Consider the following 18,036-nt stretch of genomic DNA (forward strand, 5'->3'; position numbering starts at 1 on the left):
CTCACTGTACCCCATTCCATTGCCTGATGAAGTGTGCATGCACAAAAAGGCCTGCATGGTTAACAAACAAAGTAATGGAAGCTGTAAAAGGTAAGAAGGACTCCTTTAAGCGGTGGAAAGCTAGTCCAAGTGAAATTAATAAAAGGGAACACAGCAATGGCAAATCAAATGCAAGACTGTGATCAGGCTGGCAAAAAGGGACTATGAGGAGCATATTGCAAAAAACATACAGACCAACAATAAAAATTTCTTCAAATATATTAGAAGCAGGAAACCAGCCAGGGAGGCAGTGGGGCCCTTGGATGACCAAGAGGTAAAAAGATTCCTGAAGGAGGATAGGGAAATGGCTGAGAAGCTGAATGCATTTTTTGCCTCCATCTTCACTGTGGAAGACGAGAAGTGTTTGCCCACTCCAGAACCACTTATTTTGGAAGGAGTGTTGAAAGACCTGAGTCAGATAGAGGTGACAAGAGAGGAGGTCCTACAACTGATAGATGCCAGGTCCAGATGGCATACATCCAAGAGTTCTAAAAGAACTCAAAGTTGAACTTGTGGATCTCCTGACAAAAATATGTAATCTTTTATTGAAATCTACCTCCATTCCTGTGGACTGGAAGGTAGCAAATGTCCCCCCCCCCCCCCCCAATCTTTAAAAAGGGTTCCAGAGGAGATCCAGGAAATTACAGGCCAGTCAGTCTGACTTCAACACCGGGAAAGTTGGTAGAAAGCATTATCAAGGACAGAATGAGTAGGCACATTGATGAACACGAGTTATTGAGGAAGACTCAGCATGGGTTCTGTAAGGGAAGATCTTGCCTCACTAACCTGTTACATTTCTTTTAGGAGGTGAACAAACATGTGGACAAAGGAGACTCAATAGATGTTGTTTACCTTGACTTCCAGAAAGCTTTTGATTAAGTTACTCATCAAAGGCTCCTTAGTAAGCTCGAGAATCATGGAGTAAAAGGACAGGTCCTCTTGTGGATCAAAAACTGGCTAATTAATAGGAAGCAGGGAGTGAGTATAAATGGGCAGTCTTTGCAGTGGAGGACGGTAAGCAGTGGGGTGCCGCAGGGCTCAGTACTGGGTCCCAAGCTCTTTAACTTGTTCATAAATGATTTGGAGTTGGGAGTAAGCAGTGAAGTGGCCAAGTTTGCAGATGACACTAAATTGTTCAGGGTGGTGAGAACCAGAGAGGATTGTGAGGAACTCCAAAGGGATCTGTTGAGGCTGGGTGAGTGGGCGTCAACGTGGCAGATGAGGTTCAATGTGGCCAAGTGCAAAGTAATACGCATTAAGGCCAAAAATCCCAGCTACAAATACAAGTTGATGGGTTGTGAACTGGCACAGACTGACCAAGAGAGAGATCTTGGGGTCATGGTAGATAACTCACTGAAAATATCAAGGCAGTGTAAGATTGCAATAAAAAAGGCCAACGCCATGCTGAGAATTATTAGGAAGGGAATTGAAAACAAATCAGCCAGTATCATAATGCCCCTGTATAAATCGATGGTGCGGTCTCATTTGGAGTACTGTGTGCAATTCTGGTCACCGCACCTCAAAAAGGAGATTATAGCATTGGGAAAAGTCCAGAAAAGGGCAACCAGAGTGATTTGTCAGAACTTAAGAACTTCAAACGGATCCCATACTTGGTTACAAAGCTAGGATTTTATTAGAAAGAACTAAGCACTGGAAGAGGCAAGATAACAGTGATGGCGAGAGCCAGCACCAACTCAATTTTATACACGTAAAGCAAACATCTCACAAAGCCACAATTCACACCGTTACAGGCACATCTGTCTTCTCACCATCACTATCAGTAGAGAGGATGCCTCCCTACTCCGAAGGCCATGCTGTTCGGCTTCAAAGGGTCCCAGTGTGAGAATGTGCAGAGACATAACATAACTCATTCTACAGCCCCAAATATTTTGGATACCAGTGGGGCAAGGTTAATTACTATTCAAGCACTTTGGGTTAAACAAGGGTTACAACATGGAGTCGGTTTGGTTCAGTAACAAAGCCGTTCTGAATCACAGTGAGAGTACAATACAGCATTGGTTGCATTATAAGAAAGCAGCAGTAAAGATACAAGTTCTGACATGATTAAAGGTTTGGAACACTTTCCCTATGAAGAAAGGTTAAAACGCTTGGGGCTCTTTAGCTTGGAGAAACGTTGACTGCGGGGTGACATGATAGAAGTTTACAAGATTATGCATGGGATGGAGAAAGTAGAGAAAGAAGTCCTTTTCTCCCTTTCTCACAATATAAGAACTCGTGAGCATTCAATGAAATTGCTGAGCAGTCAGGTTAAAACGGATAAAGGGAAGTACTTCTTCACCCAAAGGTTGATTAACGTGGAATTTACTGCCACAGGAGGTGGTGGTGGATCCAAGCATAGCCAGCTTCAAGAGGGGATTGGATAAAAATATGGAGCAGAGGTCCATCAGTGGCTATTAGCCACAGTGTGTGTGTATGTGTGTGAATGTATATATAGGCCACTGTGTGACACAGAGTGTTGGACTGGATGGGCCACTGGCCTGATCCAACATGGCTTCTGTTATGTTCTTATATGAAAGCTGACATTCTGAATAAAACTTCGTTGGTCTTAAAGGTGCTACTGGACTCCTACTTTGTTTTACTGCTTCAGATCAACACGGCTGCCCACCTGGATCTACTGAGATGTTATGCCAGTTTCCTTGTCCACTTGTAGCCCCTTGCTGCTACCTGCGGGGGGAAGGGGGGAAATAAGGCACCCCAAAGCAGAAGTCCTTGGATCCAGTTACACTCACCAAGTAAACCTAACCAGTATCCATCCCGCCTTTGCTTTGGCAATTCCCTCTTGCATGGTCCTACGGGTGAGCCACTTATATTCAGTCCACCCATGCCTCTCACTGGAGGACGTAAGAGAAGCCATGTTGGATCAGCATAATGGCCCATCCAGTCCAACAATCTGTGTCACACAGTGGCTAAAAAACCCAGGTGCCATCAGGAGATGCATCAGTGAGGCCAGGACACCAGAAGCCCTCCCATTGTGTCCCCCCCCCCAAGCATCAAGAATACCCCCGACAGAGAATATCAATGATACACTGATGGACCTCTGCTCCATATGTTTATCCAATCCCCTCTTGAAGCTGTCTATGTTGGCACTGGCAGCCGTCACCACCTCATGTGGCAGTGAATTCCATGTGTTAATCACCCTTTGGGTGAAGAAGTACTTCCTTTTATCCGTTCTAATCTGACTGCTCAGCAATTTCATTGAATGTCCACGAGTTCTCATAATTGTGAGACACCCCTCACCTCCAAAACAACAGAAAAGCAATGCTTTCCAACCAACACTTGCAATTGATGGAAAACACTGCCTTTATCAGCAATCCAATAATCGATATAGGAATGTAGCGCTGGCCCTCAAAATATTGTTCCATGAGCACATGTTTCCTATCAGTTTGCTGTTTTTAAAATGCTCCATAACCTTTAAAAAAAACCATACACACCACCAAATTCTCCATTTCTCAGGGGGGAAATCTTTTTATGGCTAATATAAAAATTATAAATTGCTATCCCTGTTTTTACTTTTCTTTAACAAAATGATGATGCTCATCTGCCAAATAGTAATAATCCTGGAGCAACTGCAGCCAAAAGCAAAGGCAGTGAGCAGCTGCGACTGAAATGGGGCAACGAGTAGTCGTTAAAAAAAAAAAAATGCCAGAGACTTCCAAAACGGGGAGTGGGAGGCAACTGGGAAAGAGTATCACCTTTGCAGCAAAAGGCCCGGTGTGCTTTTTAATGCAGCTCAGCAACAACACCGTCAAATGTCTCTACTAGACATTGCATCAGATGTTATGTAACACGCAAACTGGCTCTAAACGCAGTTTAAGCGTATTCCTAAAAGACAATAAATTTTGTAACTGTGCATCTAGGATGTTTCAAATTTGCACCTGAAATATGAAGTTCAAACATGACACACAGCCATTTTTGGGGGGTGGGGGGAGGCTGGAATCTGTCATGCAGAGATCCTCCAGGGAGCCAGGAATCGCTATAGCTCTCCATGAGGATTCAATGCTTTGGCTTATTGCTAAGCAATGGCAAAGGAAATAACCCCTTTGTGAACGGCTTGAAAGCCATCTACAAGTCCAAAGATGCACCAAAAACACGACAGAAGGCAGGGGTGGAATTCTGGCAGGTGGAATCCCCCAGGTAGGATCAGCTTGTCAATCTCCCAACAGTGCGAAGAACAGAGACCACGAAGAAGATAAACAGGTTGCTTACCTGTAAATGATGATCTTCGAGCGGTCATCTGTGCATTCACACTGTTGGGATAACCGGCGCTTGCGTCGACCCCGACGGTGATCTAAAGCTCCAAGACTTTTTTCTTACGTCCTCCTACTGGGCATGCCCAGAGACTCCACTGTGCATGTTCGGAGGAGGGCGCCATATTCCCGCCAGTTTCCTTCTGACTGCTGAACCAAGCTCCAGAAAAGAGAAGGCTGACAGCAGAGGGGAAGGAGGGTGGGTAGTGTGAATGCACAGATGACCACACAATGATCATCAGTTACAGGTAAGCAACCTGGGCAGGACTGCAGTTGGTAGATCATGACTCAAGTCAAGAAGGGACACGCAGTAGATTAGTATTTGTTTGCCATGCATTCATATTTAAAGGTAAAGGCAATCCCCTGTGCACGCACCAGTTGTTTCCAACTCTGAGGTGACGTATCATGACGTTTTTATGGCAGACTTTTTACGGGGTGGTTTGCCCTTGCCTTCCCCAGTCATCTACACTTCCCCCCCAGCAAGCTGGGTACTCATTTTACCGACCTCGGAAGGATGGAAGGCTGAGTCAACCTTGAGCCAGCTACCTGAACCCAGCTTCTGCCGGGATCAAACTCAAGTCATGAGCAGAGCTTGGACTGCAGTACTGCAGCTTTACCACTCTGCCCCAATGGGTTCCTTTATATTCATATTTACTACTTTGTTTATCATTTCATGCTAGTTTTTATTGTGCTGTTTTCTAATTCTGTAGGTTGTCCTGAGACTCAATTAGAAAGGTGGGATATATATATGAGTTAAGAAAACCCTATAAATGCTGCAACAAATAAACATGGCTGTCTTGAAGCTGCCCTTACAGCTAGTAGCACAAAGCTGTCCAAAGTAAGGCTTACAGAATGCAGAACTTGGGAGGTTTTTTTACAAGCACATGAGACACTGCTGCCTGCACCGATCAGAAATGCCTTTAACTGAAAACACAATTAAAAGGCTACAGTCAGGAGGTAGGCAAAAAACTCTCTTTAGATCTACTGACTGTTTAAGGCCCTGTTTGTCTGAGAAAAACTGACCTACAAACACTGCAACACTACGTAAAAAAGGAAAAAAAAGATTCACGTGGGCAGCCATGTTGGTTTGGAGCAGCAGAACAAAGTCTGAGTCCAGTGACACCCTTAAGACCAACAAAGTTTTATTCAAGGTATAAGCTTTCCTGTGCAAGCACTGCGCCTGATGAAGCAAAAGCATATTCCTTGAATAAAACTACATTAACGTGCCACTGGACTTGAACTTTGTATGTAAGAAAGTGAATTATTTTTAAATGCTTTACACCAGAAGGTGGCAGTCTTTAAGTTACCACAGAACTCCGCATTCTTGGAAAGATTGTCAGCCCTCTTTGCTTTTGCAATAAATTCTTATGCAGAGGGACTTAAACCAAGCATTATATGAGCCTTTTAATAGTAAATGCATAGTGTCTATTTCATAGTCCAGACAACATCTCAGTTATAAAGATTTGCCCAAATTGCTTCACACTGTGGAATACATTTTCTTCACTAGAAGATGTACAGCATTAAGCTTGTAAAAATTATGTATTTGCTGACAAAGCAAAAAAAAAAATTAAAGGGAACAAAAGTTACAAAAATAGTTTAAAAACAATTTAACCTGTTTGTAAATTTGGGTAAACTGAAGATAGGAAGCACTAACAATGGTGTGTTTCGTACTTTACATTTAAATAACAGTTTTTCTTTTAGGAACTCAGTATAAGGTTTTACCAGTTCAGGAATTATCTTATTGTTACAAAAAATACTGCGGTGGGATCTGATCTTATACCAGGCTAGTAACAATAGCATTGCCAGGTCCAACTCAGAAAGTATCTGGCAACTTTGGGCGTGGAGCTGGGATACTTTAGGTGTAGAGCCGGGAGACTTTCACATTCCCTAAAAATAAATAAATAAAAATACAGCAGTGCAGTTCCCCTGAATAGTCTTCATTTCTTCCTCCTCTTTTTTGCATTCAAATGGTTCTACAGCAGCTACACTTCCACTAAAATGAAAGTGAACTCACTCACTCAGCAGCCAAAATAAACAATTTGCATGCCCACACTTCTGTAGGGCAATGTTATAGATATTTTTACTCACTGGAGTTGCTGAATGTAACAATCTGCTGTATTTCAACCAACTCACCAAGAGAGAGAGGTCTAGGGGGTGGAGTTTTCCTCTATCCTATACTCAGGTTCCAGTTACTTCTTTACTATCCCTTTTACTATGCAACCAGCTTCTGAAAGGAATGCAAAACCAACAGAGGAACTGGGCTCTCTCGCTTCCTCTCTCTCTCACACACACATGGCTCTTCCTGCTTGCACTTAACCATTAGCTCTGAGGATCTTCCCCCCAAAACATGCAGTCCTTTCAACCATGTTGCAGCAGAAGGAGTAAGTGGTATGAGCAGGGCTGAAGCTGCAGGTTGAGGCCAGAGGTGAGGACAAGTCCTGAAGTCTTGTGGCCTTTGCTAAGTCTGCAGGGCTTGCTTATTTGGCTTCAGGGCTGAAAGCACCATAGCAATGCATTGGGCTGCAGGGGGGAGTAGGGGAAGGTGCCATTTGTCTAGCTAGAAACAGACTACTGAGAGGGAACAACTGTCACCCAAAATACAATTACATTCATTTATTTACATCACTTCTAAACTGCCTTTCTCCATAAAGAACACCAGGCAGAAGTGTAAATCCAACTGATTTCAATCAATTGCTGTCAAGTATGCAAACTGGGGGAAAAAAACCCAGATGAGATTGTGAAGCGATACCAACTTGGCTCAGTCAGTTTGGAGGCCACAAGCAGAGACTAGCGACTGTGGGTTCCGAATATAGGACAAAATAACAACGCAAACAATCAGTTCAGTCACTTGGGAGGCGAACACAAGCAGGGACTTGCAATTTCAGTTTTAGAACATCGGACGATTTTTAAAAGTCATCACACAAGAAGTTATTACATTTAAAGAGGCACAAAACAAAAAAAATGCCTAAGTTTCAAAACAGAAGCATTAAGAGAAGCATGAGTGATTCACCGGCTCACCACACCCTCCCCCCCCCCCCCCGCAGCAGGGATAAAAATAAAGCATTGTTTTTAAAGATTCTTCTTTGCAAACGTTCCTTAAATCATAAAGACATTTAGGATTTGGCAGTAAAGGAACCGTAATTTCATGGAGAGTCTAATTTCTGCCAACTGGTTTCAGACCAATATTCTTTGCAGCGTTGCATCCAACCATTTTTATATCTGTCAAGGCTTCATAAACAAACAGACCTTCAAAGCTGCTTTATGTAACATCGTGCAAGTCTGTACACGGAAGGCAAAGATTTCTGTTCACCTCAGCAATGCAATTTGTGGTTGGTATAATTTGGCTGATTAGGGGCAGGGAAGGAGAAGGAAAATAAGGACTAATACATTCTTCACCTTTATTAGCTTGGTAGCTTTCAGAATGCAAAACTATGTCAACTCTCAAATGCTGTTTCATATCCACGCACAAGCCTCTATCATATCCACACTGACTTGCTAGTGTTATAGTTTTTATGGACTATTCCTATTTTTAAACTTAGTAAGGCATAGTTTAGGAGCCCCGTGGCGCAGAGTGGTAAGTAAGCTGCAGTACTGCAGTCCAAGCTCCGCTCACAATGTGAGTTCAATCCCGGCGGCATCCCTCTCCCTCTCTCTTGCATCCTTCTGCATCAAAGCTTGCTTTGCCAGGCTTGCTCAATCACACAGGAGTTACAGAGCAAAGCCTCTATTTTCTCCATTGGGGAGGAAGAGGTAGGCAGAGCTTGCTTTGCCAGGTTCTCTCAATCCCATAGCAGAGCTACTCAGCCAAGCCTCTCTCCCTTCTATTACCTAATGCTCCTTCCCCCAGTCCCCTGGAGGGAAATAGCCACAGCTTCCTTTGCCCAGTTCCCTGGATCCCATGGGAGAAATATAAAGAAAGCACCTTTAAAACCAATGAGTGCTAATGTTTTAAGCATGTTTTATAATAAGTTTTTTTTAAAAAAAAATCTTTGTGTTTGTCTGTGTCCTTTATAAAGTTTATATCTCTGCTACCTAATCTTAAATAGGTACATATAGGGCACAGCTCAACATGGCCTGGCCCAACAAGGTCTCATTTATGACAGATCTGGCCCTCATAACAAGCGAGTTTGATACCCCGGTTTAACCCATCTGGGCATACAGAGCCGATTCTTGTGTACATATTGGGCTTGGGACTCTGAGTTAACGTTCCAACTTATGTTAAAGTGGCAAGTTACTACTCATTTTAAAAAACTATACTTCAAAAGATCTCTGTCGTCCTGGAAACCTGTGTTCTTGACACACGCTGAAGTGTTTAAGGCAGCTTACAATATTTAATACAATTGTGCTTCGAACAATGAAAATAGGGCACTGTAATAAAAAATATGCAAATTAACAAATTAAACAGTAGATAAACATCTGTGTAGATTGCCATGTTCTCTTTCTTTTTGAAAAAGTTTTGTTCTCTGGCTTTCAGGAGACCCGTGTCATCCATAAGCACCCCAGACAGAACCCAATTAATGCTTGCATTGCATTTTGAAAGGAACAGAAACCGTACTTTTCTTGTCGACCTTCATTGCTCTGCACAGAATTTGGAATCTGATTTGCACCTATCACCGTGTAACCTAATTAAAACTGCAGAATGCATCTTGTATACCATGCTGTTTCAAGCAAGATGAAGAAGATATTGGATTTATATCCTGCCCTCCACTCCAAATATCAGTCTCAGAGCGGCTCACAATCTCCTTCGTCTTCCTCCCCCACAACAGACACCCTGTGAGGTGGGTGGGGCTGAGAGGGCTCTCACAGCAGCTGCCCTTTCAAGGACAACCTCTGCCAGAGCTATGGCTGACCCAAGGCCATGCTAGCAGGTGCAAGTGGAGGAGTGGGGAATCAAACCCGGTTCTCCCAGATAAGAGTCCGCGCACTTAACCGCTACACCAAACTGCAGATGTTTCACATTTCTCTCCCCTTCCCCCTTTTGCTTGTTACAAATCGTATCACTGAAGAAAAAGAGTTGTAGGGATGACAAAAAGCTTGCTCAGTACTTTGTGAGATTTTCATCGGTCCTGATAAAGGCATTATACTACCACTGCTTCTGGATAGTGACGATACCGCATACCTAAACCAACAGAAGTTGGACATCCCAAAAAAAGTTAACTCAGGCTAGCTATTATTTTTCAAGAATTGAACAGCATCTTACAGATGTTATGTTCCAAGATATATTTCATTATGCTCACTTAACATATATTTTTCAGATGCAAAGTGAAAAAAAGGTAAAGGTAGTCCCCTGCTCAAGCAATGAGTCATTACTGACATCACATCGTGACTTTTTCTTGGCAGACTTTTTAGTGTTGTGGTTTGCGATTGCCTTTCCCAGTCATCTACACTTTACCCTCAGCAAGGTGGGTACTCGTTTTACCAACCTCGGAAGGATGGAAGGCTGAGTCAACCTTGAGCTGGCTACCTGAACCTGGCTTCTGCTGGGATCGAACTCAGGTTGTGAGCAGAGCTTGGACTGAAGGACTGAAGCTTACCGCTCTGTACCATGGCTCATAAACGCAAAGAAAACCATCCACTAAGCTGAAATTAGCATTTCGTATTCTACTTTCGGTAATTCACAGCAAACATCTCCTCTTTCTGTTTGGGCATGAGAGTTACTGTAGAAGAGGTCCTTTTCGTGAAAGGTAAACCCAGACTATCAGTGACATGTAAAGACTCCACCCTCTGTCTCCTTTTGGACACCACTGCTGCCCTTCCTAGAAAGCTAAGCAGCACTACATGGCCAGAACCATGGCATTTTTGGTAGCAGGAACTCCTTTGTGTATTAGGCCACACCCCCTGATGTAGCCTATCCTCCTGGAGCTTACAATAGGGCCTGCAATAAGAGCCCTATAAACTCTTGGATGATTGGCTAATGTGTGGCCTAATATGCAAAGGAGTTCCTGCTACAAAAGAAAACCCTGGCCAGAACCATGAGAGCTCCTACTTTCTTGCCTAGAGCTCCCGACATTGCCTAAGCATGGGTAGAGAATAAATAAATAAATAAACTTTTTATTTATACCCCGCCCTCCCCACCTAGGCAGGCTCAGCGCTGCTAACAAGACATGGTAAAACCATGATACAAATAAAACAATATATAATATAATTAACATAAGAGAAGCCATGTTGGATCAGGCCAATGGCCCATCCAGTCCAACACTCTGTGTCACACAGTGGCCAAAAACCCAAGTGCCATCAGGAGGTTCACAAGTGGGGCTAGAAATCCTTCCACTTTGCCACCCCCCCCACCAAGCACAAGAATACAGAGCATCACTGCCCCAGACAGAGAGCTGTGCTGGAGCAGTGCCCATACCCAGGGGAGTCACCAATAATTCATTTCAGAGCTATTCTATTTTCATTCCTTCCCTTCAAGGAGCTCAGGGCAGCATAAGCAGTCCTCTCCATTTTATCCTCACAACACTGCTGTGAAGTGAGCGAGGCAGAGAGAGACAGCTTTACTTTCTTACCTGAAGAGAGTGGGAAAATCACCCAGCGAACTCCATGGCTCAGGGAGTATTTGAACTGGAATTGCTCCAATCCCAGTTTGACACACTGCCTCTCTAGCGCCAAACTGTCTCAAAAATAAAAAAACACAACAAAAAAAGAACCTGTATCGTATGCCATTATTTCTAGGAGTAATATTTTTTTTACCTGTTTTCGCGTTCATACATTTCCTTTGTAGCTGTTCGGAGACATTCTACTTCTTGGGCTGTTTTCAGCCTTATTTGTTCCAATTCGTCATGTAGTTTGTTTTCGTATTCTGTTTTATAATGGTCTCTGAAAAACAAATTCATAAAACTGTAATATGAGATTTTTAAAATATCTGTGGCTTTGCTTCTCTTTTCAGTTCAAGGTGAGTTATGGAATCCAACATTCTAAGGTGACAAGACAAAACTATTCCAAGCAGTTTACATACTCCAGTTGGGGGTGGGGAGGGGTAAAGGCTAATTAAATTCTTTGGCAGTAACATTAGACTTAAAAAAAAAGAAAAAGATTTCTTCTGCATGCAGAAATTCACATCCAATTAGATCAGATTCTTATTTCAATTACATGAGTCTACCTAACTCTGATAAACTGACAATTGAGAGTTCCTGTGTGTACTGTATGCAGCATTTGTCCAAAAGCTCTCTGATGTGATGAAACATCTGGTGATAACTGAAAGCTCAAACAGTCCTTCATACCTGGACGTCACATATTTCTCATACATTTCCTCCCTGGTTTTTTTGGCATCTTCTAGCTGAACCTGAAGCCTTTCCAGACGATCTTCTTCATGAGCACAGCGGACATTCATCTCCATGTTTTGACGATTGAGATAATCTTTGTCCTTTTGCAGCAAGGTTACGGACTGCTGTAAAGCCGCAACCTATGAACAAAATAAGCGTGATGCAAACAGGAAGAAGGTATTTCAGCCGCCAATCACATCAGAGGCCAGAAAAGAATTTATTTCCAGGTTAAAGTGGCAGATGCAATCCTGCATTTCCTCACTGGGGTCACACCTTACCTGCTGAACAACCCGGATTTGCATTTATATCTGTTCCACGTTCCCAGGTACATATGTTGTGATGGCACAACATTCGTACCTTTCTCAACACGTGGCCTGCTGTAAAATCTTAACATGCTTAAAGCTTGTTGCTTTAAACCAGGGCTTTTTTGGTAGAAAAAAGCCTAGCAGGGACTCATTTGCATATTAGGCTAAACCCCTGGACATCACCATAGTTTCACACAGGCCTTTTTGTAGAAAAAGCCCAGCCAGAACTCATTTGCATACTAGGCCATACCCCCTGACACCAAGCCAGCTGGAACTGCATTCCTGTGCATTCCTGCTCAAAAAACCCCCTGCTTTAAAAACAAGCTTATCATTTTGAAGTATCATTTGGGAACTATTACGTTCTTCTATTCGGAAGCTGATTATTGCTCTCTTTCTTTCTTGGTACTTAGCATTCTGACGGTGACAATATGAAAACAAGACAGATTCCTTTGCTTCTCCTTTAACCCTGAAACCATTTCACGCTAGAGAATTACAATCATTCAACAGATTCGGTCTAAGAGGGAAAGCATTCTTCTTGCAGTCACCAATACCTCCTTGCTAAGATTAGGATACTGTTTACCAGATCTCAGGGCTTTTTTGGTAGCAAGAACTCATTTGCATACCTCTGATGTAGACAACCCCCTTGGAGCTTACTGTAGTCCCTGTACTAAGAGCCCTGTAAGCTCTTGGAGGATTGGCTACATCAGGGTTGTGTGGCCTAAAATGCAAAGGAGTCCCCAAAAAAGCCCTGATTAAAAGTACTAGAAAGCAGGCCTTTTTTGGTAGCAGGAGCTCCTTTGCATATTAGGACCACCCCCCCCCCCGATGTAGCCAATCCTCCAAGAGCTTAAAGGACTCTTCTTACAGGAGCTACTGTAAGCTCAGGAGGATTGGCTACATCAGGGGGTGTGGCCTAACATGCAAAGGAGTTCCTGCTACATAAAAAGCCCTGCCAGATCTACATTACAGCAGGTTGGGAAGGAACAAACATTAGTGTAAAGCACATTTATTTAGATCAGTGGTGCTCAAGATGGACTCCATAGTGACTGCTGACATCTTTCCTGGTGCCCACCAAATCTTTTTAGAGCCTGGGCAGGCTCAGGGGGACTTTTGCCTGGAAGAGCTCCCCATTGGGCATCAGAGATTTGATTGGCTGTGCAGATTTTTTTAAAATTACTATGGCAGCAGTTGCCACCACAGCACAAGGATCTTCACTGTGTGACTAAAGGTAAAATTCTGCAGCCATTTTATGACTGGCTCCAACTCTTCTGGCAGCCATTTTGTGGCTGCACCCACCATGCTGTGTCAAGACTTCCCCAAGAGGTGCAGACGCTTCAAAAAGATTGGAGAGCCCTGATTTCAACAGTACACACACCTATCTAAAATCATGAACACTGCATAACTTTGTTTAAATGGCCAGCTACTTCCAAAAGGTAGGATAACACAGAGCAATGTGACTACGGCAACATGGAGCAAAAGTTGGAACTGAACTGGACAGGGAGGGAAGAAAGGCTAGTGGAACAAGGACGAACTCATTCACTGAGCAAACTTATCCAGTTCACAAGAAATGCAAGACTGGCTAGCAGTGTATGATGCTGTGCGGCTTCCAAGGAAATTAATTATTCTAAATGCTATCCAAATGCAATTTTAAGCTTCGTATTTTAAGCTTGGTATTTTTTTTTAAAAAAAAATAAAGATAAACAAGATATGAAGATTTTACCTCTTTTGATGCATCATTTCTTTCTTTGTTTAGCACTGTGTGAGACACTTCTAGTATTTCGTATTTTCTTCGGAGCTCCAACAAGTCATGTTCAAATGCATCCCGTTCACTGTTGAAAGAAAAAGCATACTATGATCAGAGGAACTGTAAAAATCCCCAGCTTTTCATTGTTTCTGTTTGATTACCCCAAGAAAGTTCTGCCCTTCAAAGCAGTTGGTCTCCACTGATTATGAGAATGAAGTTACATGGCTTGTGGGCCTTCCTTTATATAAATTTCAGAGTGATGTACTCAAACTAGGGCCCAGGAGATACAGGTTCAACTCCTCACCCACCCGAAGCTCATTTTATATTCCTGCAGCCTTCCTTCCTGACAGTGTAGCTGAATTAGCTAAAGTGGGGTGGGGAAAGGGGGGCAGAAACTGGAGTCATCTGCTGAAGCTGAATGTTGGGAGAAACAGAACAGACACAAAGAGGTACCACTTCACACAGTGTACAGTTAAACTGTGGAACTTGCCACCACAGGATGTGATGACGGCTGCCAACTTGGAAGGTTTTAAAAGGTGAATGGACAGATATAAGGAGGACGGGGCTATCAGTGGCTTCTTATAATGATGGATACCGACTCCCTTTCGCACCAGAGCCAGTATTCTTCTTTAAGTCAGTATCTGGACAGCATGATTTGGAGCAGGGGTGGCCAAACTTGCTTAATATAAGAGTCATATAGAATAAATGTCAGATGTTTGAGAGCCCCAAGACAGGAAGGAAGGAAGGAAGGAAGGAAGGAAGGAAGGAAGGAAGGAAGGAAGGAAGGAAGGAAGGAAGGAAGGAAGGAAGGAAGGAAGGAAGGAGGGAGGGAGGGAGGGAGGGAGGGAGGGAGGGAGGGAGGGAGGGAGGGAGGAAGGAAGGAAGGAAGGAAGGAAGGAAGGAAGGAAGGAAGGAAGGAAGGAAGGAAGGAAGGAAGGAAGGAAGGAAGGAAGGAAGGAAGGAAGGAAGGAAGGAAGGAAGGAAGGAAGGAAGGCAAATAGATGGGGGATGGGAGGTAAGAGGTGAAAGAAAGCTGCTTTAACTTTAAATGCATTCTCCAAACTGCCAGCTGGCTTGGCTTGAAGAAGTGATTCAAAGAGAGAAATGCCTTCTCCAGGCTGGCCAACGGGGCAGTGGGGGCTTTGAGAGCCACGCAATTTGTGTAAAAGGGATCCAGCCAGCTGTTTAAGATTCTCCCGAGCCTCAGTTGGGCAACCCCTGGTTTGGAGGATGGTTTGAAGGATGCTGTTGCAGTTATCCCGCTTGTGGCCTTCCTAGAGGAGACTGGTCAGCCACTGTGTGAACGGAATGCTGGACTTGATGGCCTTGGTCTGACCCAGCAGGGCTCTACTTGCGTTCTTATGATAAAAACTGGAAGGAATAGAATTTGCTGTAACAGCACAATAGAACTCTGCCTATCAAATAATTTGAGGCGACAGGATCAAGCCAGACATTACGGACTATTTCACCCCATGGGCTGGATTCCACAGATTCATTCCACTAGCGGTGGTGGTGGTGACCTCCAGAGCAAGGGAAGGCACTTTGCTTCCTAAGGGAAGTGTCACTGGTAGTACCAGGCAGTGGCTCCCAACCTTTTTGGCACCAGGGACCGGTTTCATGGAAGACAATTTTTCCACGGACCAGGGTGTGTGTGTATGCGTGCTGGGGGTTTTGCCACCCTAGGCTGCCCCCCCTTGGGATCTTTAAATGAGAAGCAGGCAAAGGTTACTGCTGTGCTGCCTCTTCCACCCACCCGTGCCCTGGGCGAATGGAAGAGGTGGTGCTTTGGAGCGAGGCCACGCTGCCCCTTTCATCTGCCTGGGTCCCGGGCGGCAGGACTGCTCTGCTCGCTCCAAGGCGGCCTCCCCGGGGAGGCAGCTTCAGAGTAAGACCAGGCTGCCTCTTTTGTCTGGCTGGGTCCTGGGCAGGCGAAAGGAGTGGAGAGGCGCCTCTGTCTCGCTCAGCAGCCTGGTTGCTAACAGACCACGGACCAGTACTGGGGGTTGGGGACCCCTGGTACAAGGGATCCAGCCAGCTGTTTAAGATTCTTATATTTTTAATGTCTGTATGAGAAAATTACCAATAATGGTTGGAAGCACAAATGGTATGGTTTCATACAAGTTATGAAAAACTCTGAGGCCTTCTCTCTGGTAACTCATTCATACATTTCACGGGGGCAACATTATTCAGAGAGGCATCCAGCCATGCACATTTTTAAAAGACAAGAAAGAAAAACCTCAGCTGGAAGGACCCTCTTGAGGGTGCAATTTCACCCTGAGAACATTCAGAAACGATACTGTGCTGGTTGCTTGGGGCATTCTGGATTCACTTCAAGGTGCTGGTCATAACCTTTAAAGCCCTGTATGGCCTGGGCCCTGCCTCTCCACTCGGCGTCTCAAAACCTCCTTAAGATCCCCGGGCTGAAAGAGGCTCCACTGTCCCTCACCAGGGCCAGCCCCTCCCTGAAAACATCAGGGATTTGCCACACTTCTGCAGGGCCTGTAAAACCGAATTATTCCAACTCGCTTTTAACAGCTGAAGGGAGGTAGCTATGACTCCATGGTACCGATAATCCCACTGAATCATTGTAACTGAATTAAGAACACCAAAGAAATCAGAAACGCACATCTTGGACTTATTGATTGTAAATTGTGTGATTGTTTTTATTGTGTAACTTGCTTTTAATGTTTTATGTGGATGAAATTGTTGTTAGCCGCCCTGAGCCCGCCAGGGGAGGGCGGGATATAAATCCGATAAAATAAATAAATAAATAAAATATGGAATCGCAGCATACTGCTAAGCAGACCGTTTTGGACAAGTGCTGTACAATTACTAGTGTGCAGGTCTGATTACCTCTGTGACAGCTCTAAATGTTTAACCTGTTTGATTAGATCAAGAAGATAACCGCAAAGATTATCTAAAAGAGCGGTCCTCAGGTACAAAGGACTTCTGTATCCTTATGCCATTAGCTTGACATTACTTCTTTTTAAATTAGTACAATATTTTATGTAACTGTCTGTATTGCATGCGGGTTGTGCTTCTTTGAATGTATTCGTTTTGGCTATGGGCTGTAACATTAATAAATTTGATTTCATCAAGAAAACAAAAATTTTAACTGATTAATTAAGAGAGAACTTATCAGTTGCATACATTTACACAGCGGTGGAATTCTAGCAGGAGCTTAGGCCACACGCCCCTGGTGTAGCCAATCCTCCCAAGAGCTTACAGGGCTCTCAGTACAGGGTCTGCTGTAAGCTCCAGGAGGACTGGCTGCATCAGGGCGGTGTGGCCTAATAGGCAAAGGAGGTCCTGCTAGAATTCCTTACAGGGCTCTTCGCACAGGGCCTACTGTAAGCTCCAGGAGGATTGGCTGCATCAGGGGGATGTGGCCTAATAGGCAAAGGAGGTCCTGCTAGAATTCCTTACAGGGCTCTTCGCACAGGGCCTACTGTAAGCTCCAGGAGGATTGGCTGCATCAGGGGTGTGTGGCCTAATAGGCAAAGGAGGTCCTGCTAGAATTCCTTACAGGGCTCTTCGCACAGGGCCTACTGTAAGCTCCAGGAGGATTGGCTGCATCAGGGGGATGCGGCCTAATAGGCAAAGGAGGTCCTGCTAGAATTCCTTACAGGGCTCTTCGCACAGGGCCTACTGTAAGCTCCAGGAGGATTGGCTGCATCAGGGGTGTGTGGCCTAATAGGCAAAGGAGGTCCTGCTAGAATTCCTTACAGGGCTCTTCGCACAGGGCCTACTGTAAGCTCCAGGAGGATTGGCTGCATCAGGGGTGTGTGGCCTAATATGCAAAGAAGCTCCTGCTAGAATTCCACCCCTGCATTTACATATTGCAAGACCTCAGTGAAGATGCTTGGAGGGAACTGATTATGCCAGGTGGCTTGAAGGTTCATCTATTATTAGCTGTACTGGGATTTACTTACCATTTTACTTTATCATAATTCTCTTGCCTGTAGTCTCCTTGATGAATCATTTGCTTTGTATCTGCTAGTTCGAGTGCTAAACGTTGACATCTAACATCGAGCTCTGATCGATTTTTTCTTTCCATTTCATAACTCTGGAAAGCAAAATTTAAAATGACAAAAGCAAAAGGAATTATTTACCCATGTCATGAATGCTTTTTTCCTGCTGGACTTTTAACAGGGTTGGATCCGGACTAGTCTGTTCTGGGAAACCCACACTGAATACCAGAAAGGAGAGTTGAGAGCAAAGTTCCCTCAAAGCTGCAGAGTCTTGTGAGCAAAAATTCTACTTTGTGAGCTACTGGTACTAAAGTTATGAGCTGCTGGCATTACAATTGTGAGCTGCTGCATAAATTATGGTGCTCTGGGGTCATCCTTCCTGAGCAAAGACAAAAATGTGTGAGCTGGAAGCTAAAAAGCTGTGAGCTAGCTCACACTAACTCAGCT

General features: G+C 44.1%; 1 protein-coding gene across 1 annotated transcript in view; it reads right to left on the reverse strand.

Annotated features, from left to right (window-relative positions):
* PIBF1 (progesterone immunomodulatory binding factor 1) overlaps window positions 1–18,036 on the reverse strand; it is a 210,365-nt gene that overhangs the window by 166,426 nt on the left and 25,903 nt on the right. Inside the window, exons 6-9 of the mRNA XM_060233537.1 lie at window positions 17,551–17,684; window positions 13,595–13,703; window positions 11,528–11,709; window positions 10,998–11,123 (exon numbers count right to left, since the gene is read on the reverse strand). Coding sequence (XP_060089520.1) covers window positions 10,998–11,123; window positions 11,528–11,709; window positions 13,595–13,703; window positions 17,551–17,684 — 551 coding nt within the window. The remainder of the gene's footprint in view (window positions 1–10,997; window positions 11,124–11,527; window positions 11,710–13,594; window positions 13,704–17,550; window positions 17,685–18,036) is intronic.

The sequence above is a fragment of the Heteronotia binoei genome, chromosome 3 (genome assembly GCF_032191835.1).
Source record: "Heteronotia binoei isolate CCM8104 ecotype False Entrance Well chromosome 3, APGP_CSIRO_Hbin_v1, whole genome shotgun sequence".
Lineage (NCBI taxonomy): Eukaryota > Metazoa > Chordata > Lepidosauria > Squamata > Gekkonidae > Heteronotia > Heteronotia binoei.